This window comes from Babylonia areolata, chromosome 1 (genome assembly GCF_041734735.1).
Source record: "Babylonia areolata isolate BAREFJ2019XMU chromosome 1, ASM4173473v1, whole genome shotgun sequence".
Classification (NCBI taxonomy): domain Eukaryota; kingdom Metazoa; phylum Mollusca; class Gastropoda; order Neogastropoda; family Buccinidae; genus Babylonia; species Babylonia areolata.
Window position 1 is genome coordinate 21686505 of NC_134876.1, and position 20120 is coordinate 21706624.

Here is a 20120-nt window from a genome sequence, read left to right on the forward strand (position 1 = left end):
GACTTGATTCAATGGGATTCAACTCAGCTCGACATGATACACCTTGAACTTGACCTCGACTTTGTTCTTGACTTGACCTTGACTCAACTGGACCTCAACTTGAGTTCAACTCAACTGGAAATCATGTGTGCAGTGAATGCACCATGTCACCACTACTGCAGCACCGCACACATGCAGTATAGTTACACACTGGTGTAGACATGGCCTGCTTCCTGAGGGTGAGCTTGGATCAGAATTAGTTTGTGGTCTGCAGTTGACGCACTGAGTGACTAAAAAATCATGGATATTGAATGTATTCATACGAACATGCACATTCATGAACACCGCCCTCCTTCCACCCCCACCCCACTCTTACACACACTCTTTCACATTCATTCTTTCACACCCATTCTCTCTCTGTGTCTTTCTCTGTCTCTTTCTCCCTCTCTCTCTCCTCCATCCTCTCACATTGATTCATTTTCACATCAGATTGAATTATTGACTTGTGAGATGGAAACCATGATCATGACAATGATTCACTAATATATTTTTTGTGACGGCACAGGGGAATCATACGATATACTCTTCTCACTTTCAGATTTCCGTCATGGTGTACGATGCAGGAGCTCCTGAGCTTAAAACAACCTGCCAGGCCACAATCTCCATCAGCCGCAATTTGAATGGTCCTGTCTTTGTTGGACAAAGCCCATTCCAAGTCACCATTTCAGAGTACCATCTGGTGGGCTCTGACGTCATCACCGTCACTGCAACTGATGTTGATATGGTTTGCACACTTCATTGCGTTTAAGTGTTCAAGAGTGAGTGTTCTGCGTGTGAGTGTTCAGTGTGTGTGTGTGTGTTGTGAGTACTCAAGACTAAAGAAAAGTGTGAGTTTACTGACCACAAAGTTGTATCTTGTATGACTTATCAAAATATGTACTTCCTGTGTCTGTCTTTGTTGTTTTAACCTGACCCCTTGACAGTGATACATTCTAAGATGTGACAGTGTGGTGTGGCTTGGCCGGTGCACTGTTGATACCAGTGTATACTGATGTGTGTGTGTGTGTGTGTGTGTGTGTGTGTGTGTGTGTGTGTGAGGAGGTGTGGGGGACGGAGGTTGGGGGGGGCGGGGGGGTAGCAGGGTGATTAGGTGTGTATGCATATGAGTGGGTGAGTTTATGTGTAACAGGAAATGGTTGTTCACTGTTCTCACACTTCAGTCCAAATGACGTGTTGTGGCTTCCTTATCAAATCAATTTCGATTTGTTATTGTAATTCACATGTTAATGAACGATAAATTTAAAAAGAGTCAAGATGGGACATGCACTCGAGTCAAAAGACACATTCCTGTGAGTTTCCAGACAGTGTTGTTTTGTATATCTGAGGTGTGCTGAGCTCATTTGACCTGATCTCATTTGATCATATCTTGAGAATATTTGTGATAACTGTATTCACATGTTTAGTCAGTTATAGTATCGATATTGTCAGAGAGCCATAAGCTTGAGTAACTCTTGTGCAGACAATAAAAAGGACTACGAAACAAAAGCTGCTGACTTAATGTTCAGATTTTATTATTGGTGATGTGTATTTGTTGGTACAGGACCGAATCACATACAGCGTTGTCTCATCCAGACCATCAGCTGATCAGTTTTTCTACCTGAATCCCTTGACTGGCACCATCATTCTTCGCAAGTCTCTGGAAAGACCTCAGAACACTTTCTTCAATGTGAGTTTGTGGAACACAGAACACTTCGTTAATTCCAGAGAAATTAATTTGTGGTGTAAAGCACATGAATGATACACAAAGATCAGTCCTCCTCCTCCTCCTCATTCTTTCTTCTTCTTCCTCCTCTCTTCTTTCTTCCTACTCTTCCTCCTCTTCCTCCTCTTTCTCCTCTTCCTCCTCTTCTTACTACTACTACAACTACTTCTCCTCCTCACCCCTCCTCCTTGTTGTTGTTGCTGTCGTTCAGTATAGATGTTGACTTGAAGTAAATCTCAGATGCAATGATCAATTGTACACATGCAAAACATGACATGAAAAACACTTCGATGTTAACTTCAAGTAAACCACACACACAATAATCATAGCTATACACATGCAGTAATCACTTAAAGGCATAAAATACTGTATTGTAATTAGATATAGACATATAATAGTATGTTGTTCAGTAGTATTTGTAAATCAAGATGTCATATCACATACATATACCCTCTTGCATACTTTTTAAGGAGTCACATTATTTATCATTAATTGCTATTTAATACTTGAACCAGTAGTATTTGTAAATCAAGATGTCATATCACGTACATATACCCTCTTGCATACTTTTTAAGGAGTCACATTATTTATCATTAATTGCTATTTAATACTTAAACTGGTTTTGGAATAAAGCTGCATTTAGTACTTCTTAGTTCTGTGGTTCCATCAAAATCGCCTGTGGGAATATAGCAGGCACTTTTTCCATTGATAAATGTGTGTAGGCATGCCCGTTTTGTTTTGGTTTTTTGTTTGTTTTTGTATTTCCTTACATGATGCCATTAGTTGAGTCAGTACATCTGTCAATACATTCATGTTTGCTTCATTCTCTGATGCACTCCTATCCCCTGTTCGCCTTGTGCAGATTACGGTGCAAGCAACTGATGACCGCTCGGTGAACCCCAGGTCGGCTGTGGCTTTGGTGTACATCACCGTCACTCCCGACCAGAACCCCCGCTTCACAATCCCTGCTCCTGGCATCCAGCCTTCACTTCCCCTGCCTGAGAACCAGACTCTTGGATTTGTCTACAGAGTTTCTGCTGTCGACCCAGACCTTCAGGTATGTTGTTCTGGCAACAGCACACACACACACACACTACATCTGCCTCCAAAGTCTTAGAAAGCAGCAGATCTTTGGAAAGATGTACAATTAAAACCAGGGCTCAGAACCTAGAAAATTTAAAATATGAAGTGAATGAATATGTTGAAATTACAAACCAAATGATGAAGCGATGGCCCATGTGCAGCATGCTTGTAGAATAATCCACAGCAGCAAAGGGGTTGTCCTTGGTTAAATTTTGCAGTAAAATCCACTTTGACAGCAAAGCAAATAAACTTGCAGACAGTAAAAAGAAAATAAAAAAGGTGGGGCTGAACTGTGGCAATGTGCTGTCCCTGGGGAGAGTTGCCACAGAATTTCACAGAGAAACCTGTTGTGACAAAAAGTAATCCAACCCAACCCATCCCAACACAAACCAACCCAGTCCTAAACTGTACTGTACTGTACTGATCTGTACCATACTGTACTGAACTGAACTGTACTGAACTGAACTGTACCATACTGTACTGAACTGTACTGTACTGAACTGTACCATACTGTACTGAACTGAACCATACTATACTGTACTGAACTGAACCATACTGAACTGAACTGTACCATACTATAGTGTACTGAACCATACTGTACTGAACTGAAATGTACTGAACAGAACTGAACCATACTATAGTGTACTGAACTGTACCATACTGAACTGAACTGTACCATACTGAACTGAACTGTACTGAACTGTACCATACTGAACTGAACTATACCATACTGAACTGAACTGTACCATACTATAGTGTACTGAACCATATTGTACTGAACTGAACCATATTGTACTGAACTGAACCATACTGTACTGTACTCTACTGTGTACTGTACTGAACCATACTGTACTGAACTGTACCATACTGTACTGTACTGAACTGTACTGTACTGTACTGAACTGTACCATGCTGTACCGTACTGTACTGTACCGTACTGTACTGAACTGAACTGTACCGAACTGAACTGTACCGTAGTGAACTGAACTGAACTGTACTGTACTGAACTGTACTTAACCATACTGTACTGAACTGTACCATACTGTACTGAACCACACTGTACTCTGCCATACTGTACCATACCACACCAATTTGTACCATATGTTACACTATACCACACCACACCACACCACACCATTCCATATGACACCACACCACACCACACCACTTCACACCACACCACTTCACACCACACCACACCACACCACACCACACCACATCAAAACCATTGTTGATTGCAGGCAGCTTGGCATGACTGTGTGTGATAGTGATGAAGCTGATGTTTGTGACATTTGATGACTGTGTATGATAGTGATAAAGGTGATGTTTGTGACATTTGATGACTGTGTGTGTTAGTGATAAAGTTGATGTTTGTGACATTTGATGACTGTGTGTGTTAGTGATAAAGCTGATGTTTGGGACATTTGATGACTGTGTGTGATAGTGGTGAAGGTGATGTTTGTGACATTTGATGACTGTGTGTGATAGTGATGAAGGTGATGTTTGTGACATTTGATGACTGTGTGTGATAGTGATGAAGCTGACGGTTTTAACACTTGATGACTTCAGGGAGAGATAGTATACAAGGTGACTGGAGACTACCCGGCTGAGTCCTTGTTCAACGTCAATTCAACCACCGGTCAGATTTCCTTGGTCAGCAGCTTGAGGAATGACCCCAACGACTTGACCGCCTACCAGGTACTGTACTGTGTGGGAATGTTGGTCAGCTAAACTAAACTGACCACAGAATCATCTCTTTATCTCTGTCTCTCTCTTTACGTGATAATGATAATGCAAATGATATGCTAATAATGTTAATGATGATGATGATAATGCTAATAGAAATGATGATATTTATCGTTATAATAATAATAATGATAGTTAATAATATTGAACATTTATACGGCACTGTTTCTCAAAAAGAGCTCAGAGCATTATGCTGATATCTGCTGGGATAATTTGACATTTGCAGCGAATAAGAAAGAACAGGGCTTGACCACACATTAAATCACATATTACTGTGGAAGGAAAGGGTAAATCATAGGCCCATGCACATTGAATCCATAGTTTGATCCCACTCTACAAGTTAGAGTAAATTGGTCTATGTGTGTGTTTTATATGTGTATGGATATGCAGGCATCCATATGTCCTAGAGATTGTGTGTGTTTATGTGTAATAATGAAGTTTGTGGATTTTTTTTGTATATCTTGTTCCTTTGTTTTACATATGTTTTCTATTTGAATGTTGAACTATTTGAACCTTAACAAAAATGGATATTTATCATCCTGCGTATGATAAAATGTTAGACGTGCTTTGCAGAGTCTGAAAGAAAAGCACACATGGTGGGGTATGTGTCAGCATGCATGCATGTGTGCATGAATATATATATATACACACACACACACATACATGGAGGCTACTTTACAGGCTTTTTCAATTAGGTATATTTTTTTGTTTCCAGCTCCGCCTGATTGCCTACGATTCCGTTCGCCCAGGGAGGACAGCGGAGACACTTGTCACCTTCACTGTCAGACGCAATCCTAACAGTCCAGTGTTCACAAGCAATGACTATTCGTTTACCATCAGTGAGACGGCTGAAATTGGGTCTGGACTTGGGCCAGTGTCTGCAACCGACGTTGATGGTGTATGTTGGCTTTTAACGTAACATTTTCCCAGTACTACATTAACTTAGCCTTTTCACATTACTAAAAAGTACAGAAGTGGTAAGATAATGAAATCAGCGTTTTTTTCTTTCTTCTTGATTCAAGTCTTTTAAGACTGAAAAGAAATGCTGTGTTGCAGATGTTGTAACGCTTTGAGAAGTGTGTGTTTGTGGCTCTGTCACAAAGCTGTTGACACAGGGAACAAATCTGTCTCTTACCCTCCAGTATCTGCTTCATAGTGATGCTGCCTCTTGAAGATAACATGCATTTCAGAGATTCAGAATAATGCTGACAAGTAAGTGTATAAAGCTGCATCTTTTTTTGGTTGCAGGACACTGTCACGTATGAGATGGTTTCTCCAAACAACGTGGCATCTGAGTACTTCTATCTGGATCCTGACACTGGATTCATCAGAGTCCGCAAAGATCTAAGAGGAACTGCACCCACCAACTTTTACAGTGTAAGATATATCATGTGTCTTGTCACTGTCTTCCCTGTTGCATGTCCTTTGTGTGTGTGTGTCTCTCTTTTACATCAACCTTATTAAAGAAAATGAAAAAGGAAATGAGAGTTATCTTTGAAAATAGAAATTTACCACTGTGAGTCTGTGGCTTACAAAATTAGTTCTCACTATTTACATGCATTCATTTCCACAAAATGCTTGCTTGCATACAATCGGAAAAAATTTTTTCCAATCATATTAATGTTAAAAAAAAAGAAGAGAAGGTGGTACAAACCTCTTAGCCATTAAAGTCAAATGTCATGTGTGAACTTATTACCACAATTATTTTTAAGATATATACAGACTGGTCAGTGTAAGTCTCACTATCACACCAAAACAACAGATTTCTATAATCTCCACGTTGTGTATACTGATACTGATATAGTATGCATCTGAAATCTTACTATATCTGTGTTTATGCACTAACCCCCCCCCCCCCCATCCCAGTATTCCTTGTGAGTACACTTGGTACTAAAGACATTGTTCTCTTCTGTAATATTTCAGTACAATATGAAAGCACTTTCTTGTACTGATACTAGTTCTGTGATATTTCAGTACAATGTGAAAGTACTGGTACTGATGTTGGTTTTATAATGTTTCAGTACAGTGTGAAAGTACTGGTACTGATGTTGGTTTTATAATGTTTCAGTACAGTGTGAAAGTACTGGTACTGATGTTGGCTTTATAATGTTTCAGTACAGTGTGAAAGTACTGGTACTGATGTTGGTTTTATAATGTTTCAGTACAGTGTGAAAGTCCTGGTACTGATGTTGGTTTTATAATGTTTCAGTACAATGTGAAAGTACTGGTACTGATGTTGGTTTTATAATGTTTCAGTACAATGTGAAAGTACTGGTACTGATGTTGGTTTTATAATGTTTCAGTACAATGTGAAAGTACTGGTACTGATGTTGGTTTTATAATGTTTCAGTACAGTGTGAAAGTACTGGTACTGATGTTGGCTTTATAATGTTTCAGTACAGTGTGAAAGTACTGGTACTGATGTTAGGCTTTATATTATTTCAGTTCAACGTGAAAGCCCTGGATGGTCAAGGCCGGTCAGCCACCGCCAGTGTTCGCATCACGATCATCCGGGAGAGTGTCGACAATCAGCCACAGTTTGTGAACACCCCCTACGTTGTCCCTCTCACCATCGCTCAGGCGGTCCCCTCTGTCGTGTACACTGTCAGCTGTGTGGACCAAGATATCAGTGCTCAGGATGTAGGTGTTTCACCATGCATGCTGCTCCATTGTTCTTGTGTACTTCGTGTGTGTGTGTGTGTGTGTGTGTGTGTGTTTTGTGGGTTTAAAAAAAAAAAAAAATTATGTGTATATTTACCCATTTTTGTAAAATGCTCAGTATTATTCAGACAGTTGGCACTATGTGAATTCACATTGTCATTGTTATTAATGTTATGGTTATTATTATGATTGATATTATTATTATTATTCTTAGCAGCAGCAGCAGTAGTATAGTACTATTACTAATTTTATTATTATTATTATTATTGTATTTCTCAAGTATTCTTTTAAGATGTGACAGCCATTTACATTTACACCGAAATGCTTTGAACCAGTGTTAGATTTGATTGAAAATACATATGTGTTTTAGACCTACGGTTTAAATTTGTAACAGGTATGTAATGTCTAAAGTGAAAATAAGTTTAAAAATATAAAATGAAACAAAACCAGCATACCATCTAAATTCATGCACATGAACACTCACGAAATGACAGAATTATTTATGTTTTTAAATGATTATTTTCTTTCAGATGAGAAATCGCATTCGCTACAGTCTCTTCAACTTCCGCCCAGGATCTGAGTACTTCAGCCTGAACAATGACACAGGGGAAATCACTCTGATTAAAAACCTGGCTCAGGACAGTGCCGACACTCAGACATACACTGTATGTGGCTGTTTTTTTTGTGTTTGTTCTATATTGCACTGCATGACAGTGGATTAGAACCATTCAAAATATATTTTTTTTAATTAATGCAGAAATGAACTTAGACATGCACTGCAAGTGGTTGCTCTTTCTTTCTTCAGCTATGAATTGATACTTTTAGATATAGTGTCGTTTACATTAAATGCACAAATAAACTAAGAGACAACCCTTTTTGTGTCTGCATTATATTTCAAATGTTCAAGGTCAGAGTTTACAAATGTGAAGTCCACTGATTGTGGCCGCCAGATTTTAAAGTTGAAGACACATTAATATCTTTTTTGTTTCTTTTTTTTGTGTGTGTGTAAAATGAGAAAGAATGTAGAATATTTCAAGAATTTGTGAATATGAATGTACCAAAGCTGTATTGTGTCTTAGATTGCCTCATCAAAAAGTTATTTTTGCCTCCAGAGTTTCACAGCTTTCTGTCTTTCTGTTTGTCTTTGTTTCTTTAATTCATTGATTCTTTCCTCTGCATTTTCACTCATTGTGAAAACAAACTGTTTTTCTCTTCTCCTTCCTGTCTTAACTCACTCAGTACGGCCAGTCCTCTCTTCTCATATACAAAGACCCCTCGGATGTCCAGTGGTGTCTGAATGACCCAACCTTTAGCTTCCATCGTCAGAATTGTGGTATTCTTTGTCAACATTCACCTCTTCAGTATAAGAGCCTTGCGCTTGCAATATTTTGATGATGGTAATTGGGGTGAAACGCTGTTAACGTCGTCCCTTTCGCCGTTCGTATGGAGAGAGTTAAATTGTATACTTGTGACTCTGTTCTCTGTTTTGTCAGAATGATGAATGAATGAGCAGTGGCTAGGAATGATGACATAGATGTCTTGCAAATGAGCTTTAGGATTATACCCCTTGTTTATATTTTAGGACTAAATGAATCAGATGGATTGTTTGAATTGTTTTTTTTGCTGTTTTTCAGTTTCAGAAAGCACTTGAGATAATCAGGTTTGTATTTATATAATGAAATGTGTTTTGATGCAAATGTAGCCTCGTTAAGTCAGCCGGGTCTGTTTCTGTCTAATCAGCTGGCCTTGGAATGCTATGACCAAGCCAGACCCAACAACCGTGACCAAGAGGTCGTCGTCATCTCCGTCAACCGTAATCCCAACTGTCCTCAGTTCAGTGGTGGCTCCACAAGTTTCAGTGCATCAACTGATCAGAGCAATCCCATCAACACCCTGGTTTACACGCTGAGCGCTACTGATGCTGATGGCGTGAGTGGCCCACAATATGTTGTACTGTGATCACAGTGGCTTCTTTGTAGTTTTGGAGTAAAAATTGATGGGGAAAAGATCTGAATTTCATAAGTGAACATTTAAAAGCAACATCTCATGAAAAGCTAAAGCTGATAGTTGGGCTTGATTTGATTTGATTCAATTTGATTTGTTCCAGGACACTGTCAGCTTGACCATTCGGCGGGATCAACAAGGGGTCACAGCTGCCAATTTCTTCTTCATCAATTCTGTCACTGGAGATATCTTCATCAGCAGTGACCTCACCAATGCTCAGTCAAGCTACACGGTACTGCTGACCTCTTGTTTCAGTGTCAGAGAGGCGTTGGAGCATGGGGGCTGAACCATATATGCAACAACGTATCTGCCATATTGACCCCCATGCTAGTGATTGGTGGATGGCAGTTGGATATTTATTGTATTAGATAATCCTGCAAAACCATTAAAACCTATAGAAATGAGGGAAAATGTTCTTCATTAAAAAGAATACCAGAGTAGTGCACAGGCGTGGTGCAGAGCACCTGACAAGGAAGTGAGTGTTCACATGTTTGATTCCGGCACACACTGGAATTTTCTCATGTGGTGGTCTGGGTGCTAGTCTTTCGAATAAGATGATGAACCGAGGTCCTGTGTGGAGCATGCACTTTATGCTTGTAAAAGAACGTATGGCAACAAGAGGGTTGTCTCTTTGGTAGAAATCACATTTTGACAATAAAACAAATACACTTGCAGAAATTTATATACATAATGAAGGAATTAAAAAAAAAAAAAAAAAAAAAAAATGGTGGTGCTGCACTGTGGTGAGAGTCCCCAAGGAGAGCAGCCCAAATTTCACACAGAAAAAATATGTTGTGACAAAAAATAATATTGTACCATACCATGTCATTGTTTGATAACACATACAGATGACATTTTCACATGTATATACATGTACAAGTGCAAATGTGCACATACACTCATACTCTCACATGTGTATGCATTTGTTCTCACACATGCTCACACACATGCTCAAATGTGAGCACACATGCAGCCATAATGAACACACAGACACGCTCATATGCACGCGCAGACATGCATGTACAAGAATATATGTATGTACTTGTGCCATCAACGTTTTGCTGTTTGTTGTTTTCAGTTCACAGTAGTGGCTGCTGACGACGGGATCCCTCAGTGTCAATCCCAGGCCACCGTGACCATCAACATCGTTCGAGACACATCCGCTCCCACCTGTCTCAACAATGGGCAGACGATCACCGCCTATGATGAAAACACACCTCTTGGCACTGAGGTCTTCAGGTTTTCGCCCACGGACCAGAACCAGAAGGTAAATGAAAACAGTGTGGAGTTCTATACTTTATGTTTTTTAAAAGTTTAGTTACAAACTTGATGAATGAAAGAAATTATTGATAAGAAATGAAATTCAGTTCTGGAAAAAGAGAAAAAAAGTTGTTTTATGACTCTGTCAAAGATAGGAAAAAACATAATCTTTGTTTCTTTTAATGTATCATTGCCAGTTATCAGCTTTGAATGAGTTCATGAGGTTAAATGAGTGACTTTGAAAAGATGTGTGTGTTTTTCTGTGTGTCAATGTGTGTGTGTAGGAACATTGAAGTCAGGAATTCATGTCTATCTAAAGTAAACTGAGATACATTTTTCTTCAGGAATATAGTATTATTATTGTCTTTGTTGTTATTATTATTATTATTATTATGTTGTTGTTGTTGTTATTATTATCATCTTCCTTATTGAAGCAGAAAGAAATTCAGCTCATTGAATCCTCCAGTTGTTGAATTTACATGTCATGTGGATCTGTATCAGCTGTATTTGTTTTGAATAATTTATGTGTAGCATTTATGATGTTTGTGTGTGTAAGTGCAACATTCTTTTGTTTTGTGTGCTATTTGCTGTAGCTCTATGAACTTATCAGCAATGTTATTTCCCTCATATTTGCTCCACATTATCCTTATACATGTATTTTATCTATAAAATTGTGTGTGTGTGTGTGCGTGTGTTTGTATGTGTGCCTTTAAGTAATAGCAGATGTACAAGTTGGCCTATGTGCTAATGACTCCACGGTTGCAAACATAAACATTCATTAAAAAAAAAAGTACATACAAATACATACAAAACTGTTTAATTACAGGGTGATCTGCGGTTCACTCCCACTGGTGACGCGTTGGCATGGGCCTACTTCAACCTGTCGTCAGATGGCAGAGTGACTGTGCGACGCTCCCTCCAGTCAACGCTGACCTCCAGGTTTGAGGTCAGTGCACTGTCGAAAGCAGCGTCCTGGCCAGGAAGTCCCTAGCTGTGGCTCCAGTTGCTTCTTGAAACAGGATGGAAACAGAAACAGATACTTGAAACATACTTGCTTAGCTGCTCCCCTGTCACTGGGTGCATGAGGCAGTCAGTATGCTCCAATCTCCACCAATTTGCTGGTGTCACCCCTTTGTATGTGAATAAGTCTGATGGACAAGATCTTGATAGACAGACCTGTTCCTGAATGGAAAGGTCAACTTCCAGAAGAAACAAAATTTTATTTCATATTGCAGTATTTTCCTGAAAGGAAATAGAAAGATTCTGTGCAGGTTTTAGGAAACAGAAAGATTTTGTTGTTGTTTTGATCACAACTTTGTGACTTAAACAACATTTTGAAATATTGTTTCAGGTACATAGTGAAAGAAGGAAAGATTCATAGACTGAATAGTTTTATTTTTATATTGTCATTTTCAAAATATTATGCAAAATTGATATATTTTTTTAATCTAGCAATTTCAAAATGCTGTGCTGCAATAAACCATGTTTATATGCTGTATAAACTCTTGAACTGTAATCAATTACCTGATATGAACTGATAGTCTCATAATACTATGTTTCGTTGGTTTTTTGTGTTTTGTTTTTCTAAATCAGAAAACAGAAAAGTACCCTACCATTATCAATAGTCTGTCAAAATACTGTTCCAGTAATTTGATTTATTGGTAATGAATTAAGCGTTGTGAACTCAGTCACAAGATACTGTGCCATAATCTACAAATATACATCAGATAACAATCTGAGTGAGTTTGTCACAATAATATGAGCATATGCAAAAGCATAGCCATCTTGTGAGTGTATTGTGTACATAGAATAAAGTGACGAAATACTTTCTTTCTGATTATGAGTTCCTCATAGTAGTATGAGTGTCTACAAAAGCACATGAGGCCATTATCAAATCATCATGTGTCTGTATTGTGTGAGTGGTTTGTTTGTTTTCTCTCAGTGTGTGACAACAGCAGTGTGTGACAAAGGGTGTATGTTTTCTTTGTCCAGCTGATGGTGTATGTGTACGACACTGTCTACCCCAAAAACCTGGGTTCCTGCAGGGTGACCATTCAAGTGGATCACAACGTTGGCTTCCCCATCTTCGGACAGTCAGCCTACATTGTAAATGTGTTTGAATACGAACCTGCAGGATTCAATTTCATCAACGTCACAGCAGTAGACTCTGATCTGGTTAGTGTGTATGGATGGATGGGGATTCAAGTCCCTTGGGAGTTAGCATGCATTTCTCTGTGTGAGTGTGTGTGTGTGTGTGTGAAAGGGAATAGCAAGAAAGTGTAAACAGAAATGATGTAACATCAGTCGCAAGTTCCTATCCTGAGAACCCTTTAGCTAAGTTTTACACCCCTGCCCTGTCACCTACACCCCTCTCCCTCCCCTTTTAAAAAATTTTAAAACTTTTTTTTTTTTAGGTCCATAATTTTTTTTAGGTCCATATGTTCTCTTTTAACTTTGCTTTATTATAGAGGAATTATTTTCCATTGATGATACTCGCCTGCTTATTCATGTATTAGATGATAATTTGCAGTTGATGGAACACCTGTTTCCATGGTAACTTGCCCTGCCTCATTGGAGTAAGTTGTGTCTGCTGTGGCTCTTTTTCCATGGTTACTCACCCTGCCTCATTGGAGTAAGTTGTGTCTGCTATGGCTCTGTTTCCATGGTAACTTGCCCTGCCTCATTGGAGTAAGGTGTGTCTTCTGTGGCTCTGTTTCCATGGTTACTCGCCCTGCCCCGTTGGAGTAAGTTGTGTCTGCTGTGGCTCTGTTTCCATGGTTACTCGCCCTGCCTCGTTGGAGTAAGGTGTGTCTGCTGTGGCTCTGTTTCCATGGTTACTTGCCCTGCCTCATTGGAGTAAGTTGTGTCTGCTGTGGCTCTGTTTCCATGGTTACTTGCCCTGCCTCGTTGGAGTAAGGTGTGTCTGCTGTGGCTCTGTTTCCATGGTTACTCGCCCTGCCTCGTTGGAGTAAGGTGTGTCTGCTATGGTGTTGGTGATGGTGCTGTGCAGGATCCACTGACCTACAGCCTGAGGCTGGACACAGAGCAGCAGCGCTTCTTCAGCATCAACGGACTGACCGGCCAGATCTACGTGAAGAGACAACTCTATCAAACCAGCATCAACCGTCACACGGTAAGTCTCATTACTTCCTGCTCTGTTTAATTTGTTGTTGTTGTTGTTGTTTTTGGTATTTTTTTAAAAAATGTAGTGTTATAGTATGGAGACAAATCCACATTACTGTTGACTACAGTGAAGTCAGGTGCATATGGAGAATATTTTGTACTAAACTGTCGGGGAAAAGAATGCCCAAAGTTGGCTTCTGTTGTTTTTAAGTGGGTGTTTGAAGTTAACACTGTGTTGTTGTTGTTTTTAATGAGAAGGAAATGAAAATATCGATTGTTTTTTTGTTTTTTTTTCTAGAGACAGGAAATGATCAAAATATTTTATGAAACAATTTCTTAACATGTATGCTATGTTGGTTATGTAAATGACATAGTAAGACAGTGCTTTCTAAATGGACTGACATCAGTTTAGTTTTGTACTGGTTCAGTGTTTCATTACATCATGTTAACCAGATTTTAGTACAAGTGTATACTGCGAAACTTTACTTTTCAGACAAAACATGAGTTTTTGAGAAGTCTAACTGCATATTTAGAACTAAGTAATGATATCAATTGCATTATAATGCATACCATTAAAATAAAAGCAAAAATATGTTAAAGCATAGAAAATTTTTAAAAAGCATTATTTTTTTCGACTTTGAATTATACAGCTTCAAACCACAGTCACAGCTGTTTGTTTTTGTTAGATGAAAGTTACACTTTCCCGTAATAAAATCTAGAGCAGCAGCCCAGTTCACAGGTCCACAAATGGAAATGCACAAAGAGATGTAATAGTGTTGCACAATATTGTAACTATCAGTGTCAGTCACCAGAGTCTGGCAGCTGTTGTAACTGTTGGTGTCAAACCAGAGTGTGGCAAACAACTGTGTCCAGAAAAGGGACTGATAAAAGTTTGTTTCATGAAAAAAAAAAAGAAAAAAAAAGATTTATTTCCAGATTCCACCCTCCTTTTACCCTGTTTCCCCCAGCTCAGTATTCACCCCCCCCCCCCCTTTCTCTCCTACCTTTTAAATGATAACGTTCAAATGTGAAAATTAAAACTTTTAACAAAATGTGTACAGTCACCAGTATGCATGTTGGGGTATGAGAACAATTTCTCCTCCTGTTTGTAGTAGGTATGATGGGGTATGAGAACAATATCTCGTATTTGCAGCATGCATGATGGGGCATTAGAACAATTTCTCCTCTTATCTACAGTTCACGGTGCAAGCTATGGACAACCGTCCAGGCAATCCGAAGGTGGGAACGGCCTCTGTGACAGTGAACGTGCTGCGGGACAGGCCCCCAGTGTTCAGAAACCTGCCTCTGACCGTCACCAAGACAGAAAGGGACGTCAGTGGGGCATTTGTGTACCAGATCAGCGCTGAAGACCCTGATCTACGTGTAAGATATTTTGTGTGTGTGTAGGGGGAGGGTGTGAGTCGTGGCATGCATGTATAAAGCTTTTTGGCCTGATGCCAGTGGATGACATTGGCGGCCATATTTGAGTCTGGATAGGGTGTGATATCTGTGATTATATTTTGAGCATGTTACAACTGTTTTGAATTGACTAAAATTAACTCTTTTTGCACTCCGCAATAATACTTGGAAAAAACAGAACAAGCAAGAATCAGCTTCTCATGACGGGTAACAGCCCGCCACAAATAATTCTTTGCATGTTGTGCGTTGTTGCAGGGGGCTCTGGTGTTCACGGCCATCGGTGAGGACGGTGCCCCCAACATGTTCCAGGTGAACACCACGGGCTACGTCTCCGTCAGAACCAACCTCAACCTGGACCCCACTGTCAGCCTGTACAGGGTCAGTCGCTGGTGAACTGTCTGATAATGATGATAATAATTATAATAAGGAGGAGGAGAAGAAGAAGAATAGATCTTATATGGTGCAAACTCCCCATGTAATGAGCTCTAAGTGCCTCCTCTCTCTCTCCCTACTCTCTGTCTCTCTCCCTCCTCTCTCTCTCTCTCCCTCCTCTCTCTCTCTCTCCCCCCCCCCTCTTTCATTCTTTCACTGTCTCTCTCACCCCCTCTCCCTGTCACTGTTTATCTGTCTCTGTCTCTTTCTCTCTTTCTCTCTCTCCTCTCTCCCTCCCTCTCTCCCTTCCTCTCTCTCCTGTCTGTCTGCTCTCTGCTCTCTCTCTCTCCCTCCCTACCCACTCTCTCCCTCCCTCCATCCCCCCTTCCCCTCTCTCTCTCCCACCTCTCCCCCTTCCTCTTCCCCCCACTCTCTCTCTCTTATGAACTCACTCTCCCTGTTGCAGCTGGCAGTGACAGTGCATGACAGCGCCGTACCCCTGGTGAGGGAGACCAGCACGCTGACCATCGCGGTGACCCGGAACCAGAACCCCCCCGTGTTCCAGGGGGAGCCCTACACCTCCACCCTCACCCCTCAGACAGTTGTCGGAACTGTGGTCAAGACCGTCAGTGCCACTGACCAAGATGGGGTAAAAACACGAAACGCCTGTTGATGATTGGTGTGTGTGTGTGTGTGTGTGTGTGTGTGAATTGGGGAGTTGTATGTATGCTTTGGAGGTGTTTTGTGTTTCAGAGAGAGAGAGAGAGAGAGTGTGTGTTTGTGTGCATGTATGTTTGTGTCTGTCAGTGTGAATGAGTGTGTGTGTGTGTGTGTGTGTGTGTCCACATGCTTGGTATTATACTGTTACTTAGCATTTAGGTGCATAGGTTAATAACTGTAAAGCTCATTGCATGAGAAAATGACTGGTAAGATTCCATGCAATGAAAATGATTGGTGAATATAGGGGGACTTGCAGGTTAATAGTTCTTGTTCATCCATGGAGGAAAGCATCAACAAAAAGCAGTAAATGCAAGAATCAGCTTTAACTCTTTACACCCTGGTTTTGATCTGCCTGAAATAAATGATGGGATTTGATAGTGAGTACAATGGAAATAGACCCTTTCCGCTTAACCTGGTTCCTGAAGATAGACAATGGTCAGAATCGTTGACACTGCTAATCATAGTGAGTGTTATTTTATTTACAATCCACAGTTCTCGTTTCTTATTCAGACTTTATCTGTTTGTATGTGTAAAAGAATAAGCCGTCATCTTTTGTTTTATTGCAATACTGTTATAGACTCTACACGAGACTGGGAATTTTTTTGTTTATATTCTTGTGTTGTTGAATTCACAATGTGTAAAAGAATAAGCCGTCATCTTTTCTTTTATCACTGTAATAGACTCTGCAGGAGACTGGTAATTTTTTGTCTTTGTATTCTTGTTGTTGAATCAGCAATAAACTGTAGGGATTATTGAATAGATGTGAATATCAGACAGCTGGTGGTTATTGACGCAAGGTGGTGTGGCTGCCACTGACAGAAGTATGCCCCCCTTGTGCAGGACATCCCAACCTACAGAATCACGGGTGGGAATGACCAGGGCTACTTTGTGCTGGACCACATCACAGGAAACATCTACCTCATCAAACAGCCTGCATCCACAGTCACACAGCTCACGGTCAGTATCAAATCAGTTTCGTTTTTCTAGCAGTAGTTCTCATCATAGGCAAGTCTGAGATAACAGTGAACACACACACACACACACACACACACACACACACACACACACACATGACTAACAACTTTCAGCAGAACTGATCATTTCATCACATTTTTGAAAAATGTGTCTCTTTGTCTTATGCTGAAAAAAAAAAAGAAAAAAGCTCTAGACACATATAAAAGATTGGAGATTTTTCTCCTGCCGTATTCAATTCAAAAAATTCATCTGCATTGGAATATATTTTGTCAATGAAGGAAATAACCAGCAGTTGCACAACAAGTGAAAATAAATGTAAAAAATGAATAAAAAAAAAATCGTTCTTGCCAAAGATATGTAATTAGTACTTTGATTTAAAAAAATTATTTCTTTTGTTAATGTTTCACGCAAAACTAGGGGAGAATCTCAAAGCCTGACCAGTAATGGTGGTGTTTTCCCCTCTGACTTCCATTAACGGTAGTGGTTTCCTCTCTGTCTTCCATTAACAGTGGTGTTTTCCTCTCTGTCTTCCATTAACAGTGGTGTTTTCCCTCTGTCTTCCTTTAACGGTGGTGTTTTCCCCTCTGACTTCCATTAACGGTGGTGTTTTCCCCTCTGTTGATGGTGTTTTCCCCTCTGACTTCCATTAACGATGGTGTTTTCCCCGTCTGTCTTCCATTAACAGTGTTGTTTTCCCCGTCTGACTTCCATTAATGGTGGTGTTTTCCCCTCTGTTGATGGTGTTTTCCCCTCTGTTGATGGTGTTTTCCCCTCTGACTTCCATTAACGGTGGTGTTTTCCCCTCTGTTGATGGTGTTTTCCCCTCTGACTTCCATTAACGGTGGTGTTTTCCCCTCTGTTGATGGTGTTTTCCCCTCTGACTTCCATTAATGGTGGTGTTTTCCCCTCTGTTGATGGTGTTTTCCCCTCTGACTTCCATTAATGGTGGTGTTTTCCCCTCTGTTGATGGTGTTTTCCCCTCTGACTTCCAATAATGGTGGTGTTTTCCCTGTCTGTCTTCCATTAACAGTGTTTTCCCCTCTGACTTCCATTAACGGTGGTGTTTTCCCCTCTGTTGATGGTGTTTTCCCCTCTGACTTCCATTAACGGTGGTGTTTTCCCTGTCTGTCTTCCATTAACAGTGTTTTCCCTCTGACTTCCATTAACGATGGTGTTTTCCCCTCTGTTGATGGTGTTTTCCCCTCTGACTTCCATTAACGATGGTGTTTTCCCCGTCTGTCTTCCATTAACAGTGTTTTCCCCTCTGACTTCCATTAACGGTGGTGTTTTCCCCTCTGTTGATGGTGTTTTCCCCTCTGACTTCCGTTAACGGTGGTGTTTTCCCCTCTGACTTCCGTTAACGGTGGTGTTTTCCCCTCTGACTTCCATTAATGGTGGTGTTTTCCCCTCTGTTGATGGTGTTTTCCCCTCTGACTTCCAATAACGGTGGTGTTTTCCCCTCTGACTTCCATTAACGGTGGTGTTTTCCCCTCTGCCCTCCAGCTGACTGTGGAAGCCACTGACCGTCCAGTGAATGGACGTACAGATGTTGCCGACGTGACCTTCACTGTCAATGTGAACCCTGTCTTCCCGGTGTTCATCAACGCCCCCTATGTGGTGGCTGCCATCGCAGACACAACTGCTGTTGGACAAACCATCTACACTGGTGTCTCTGCTCGTGATAATGATCTGCAGGTGGGGTTCGGGAATTCTGGCATGGTGCTGGCATTTTACCAATTTCATTTTAAGGGTGGATTTTGTGGGGGGGGTTTGGGGTGTGTGGGGGGGGGGGTTTGGGGTGGGGGGGGGAGGTTGTGGGGGAGGGGGGGCGTCACATGTGTGTGAACAATGTGAGAATGTTAAAAATTTATTCCACATGCATGCAGACAGATACACATATGTGCATGCAGACAGATATACATAATTATGTGCATGCAGACAGATATACATATGTGCATGCAGACAGATATACAGATATACATATGTGCATGCAGACAGATATACAGATATACATATGTGCATTCAGACAGATATACAGATATACATATGTGCATGCAGACCGATATACATACGTGCATGCAGACAGATATACATACGTGCATTCATCCATGCCAGGAGAGAAAAGTTGTTGTTTGTTTATTTTCATAGAGTGGTTTTGGCTACACAAGCTGCACACATGATTGTGTACATGCACATGCATAGAGTGGGTGCACACACAAACATCCCCCTCCTCCTTCCCCCCCCCCCACCCCCCCAGGCCCCACCCCCCACACACAAACATTATCAATACCATACAGAGGAAAATGCCTTTGTGTATATTTTCAGGTGAACGCAAAATACATTTGGCAATACAAATGAATCTGAAGTTTTCATGTGCATTATGTTCCATGGCACTTCACTGAGCTGTTATGGAATGGACTGATCGTTGATTATGAAATGCAGGGTCAACTCGTCTATGAAGCAAACGGACTATATCCAGCAGACGATTTCTTCGCCATTGATCGAAACACCGGCGATATCAGGGTGCTGAAGGATCTGCAGACAGATGGACTGGCAAGGACGCAGTACACGGTAAGACAAAAAAAGTTCCCAGGAAAATTGTATCATGCAGTGTGTGTGTGTGTGTGTGTGTGTGTGTGAGAGAGAGAGAGAGAGAAATTCAAGGGGGAAAGGGAATGGCTGAAATCCATTTTTTAAATTATTTTTCTCCAACATTTAAAAACATTCAAAGCAGATTTTGTATATAAACCACAATCTATGGATTACCATTGAAGTTGTGCTCCACAGAAAGCCCCTCACTGACCAGCTGACTTACTTTGTTTCAGCTGAACATATACGCCTATGACACTTCCTACCCTGATCAAAAAGCAACCACGACAGTCACCATTGATGTCAGACGCAATCCAAATGCACCAGTCTTCCAAGCTGTTTACCAGGAAACCATCCCTGAGACCTGGAAATTTGGTGACGCCATCTTCAACATCACTGCCTCTGACGCCGATGGGGTGAGTGCGCA

At 40.7% G+C, this 20120-nt stretch overlaps 1 protein-coding gene across 1 annotated transcript in view; it reads left to right on the forward strand.

Annotated features, from left to right (window-relative positions):
- Positions 1-20120, forward strand: part of LOC143286623 (uncharacterized) — a 177678-nt gene that overhangs the window by 119055 nt on the left and 38503 nt on the right. Inside the window, exons 123-143 of the mRNA XM_076594665.1 lie at positions 578-763; positions 1580-1705; positions 2604-2798; positions 4394-4522; positions 5286-5468; positions 5819-5947; positions 7016-7210; positions 7762-7896; positions 8972-9160; positions 9339-9467; positions 10314-10502; positions 11322-11441; positions 12488-12670; positions 13506-13628; positions 14816-15001; positions 15293-15415; positions 15876-16058; positions 16970-17086; positions 18608-18799; positions 19547-19675; positions 19930-20109. Of these exons, the coding sequence (XP_076450780.1) occupies positions 578-763; positions 1580-1705; positions 2604-2798; positions 4394-4522; positions 5286-5468; positions 5819-5947; positions 7016-7210; positions 7762-7896; positions 8972-9160; positions 9339-9467; positions 10314-10502; positions 11322-11441; positions 12488-12670; positions 13506-13628; positions 14816-15001; positions 15293-15415; positions 15876-16058; positions 16970-17086; positions 18608-18799; positions 19547-19675; positions 19930-20109 (3321 nt within the window). The remainder of the gene's footprint in view (positions 1-577; positions 764-1579; positions 1706-2603; positions 2799-4393; positions 4523-5285; positions 5469-5818; positions 5948-7015; positions 7211-7761; positions 7897-8971; positions 9161-9338; positions 9468-10313; positions 10503-11321; positions 11442-12487; positions 12671-13505; positions 13629-14815; positions 15002-15292; positions 15416-15875; positions 16059-16969; positions 17087-18607; positions 18800-19546; positions 19676-19929; positions 20110-20120) is intronic.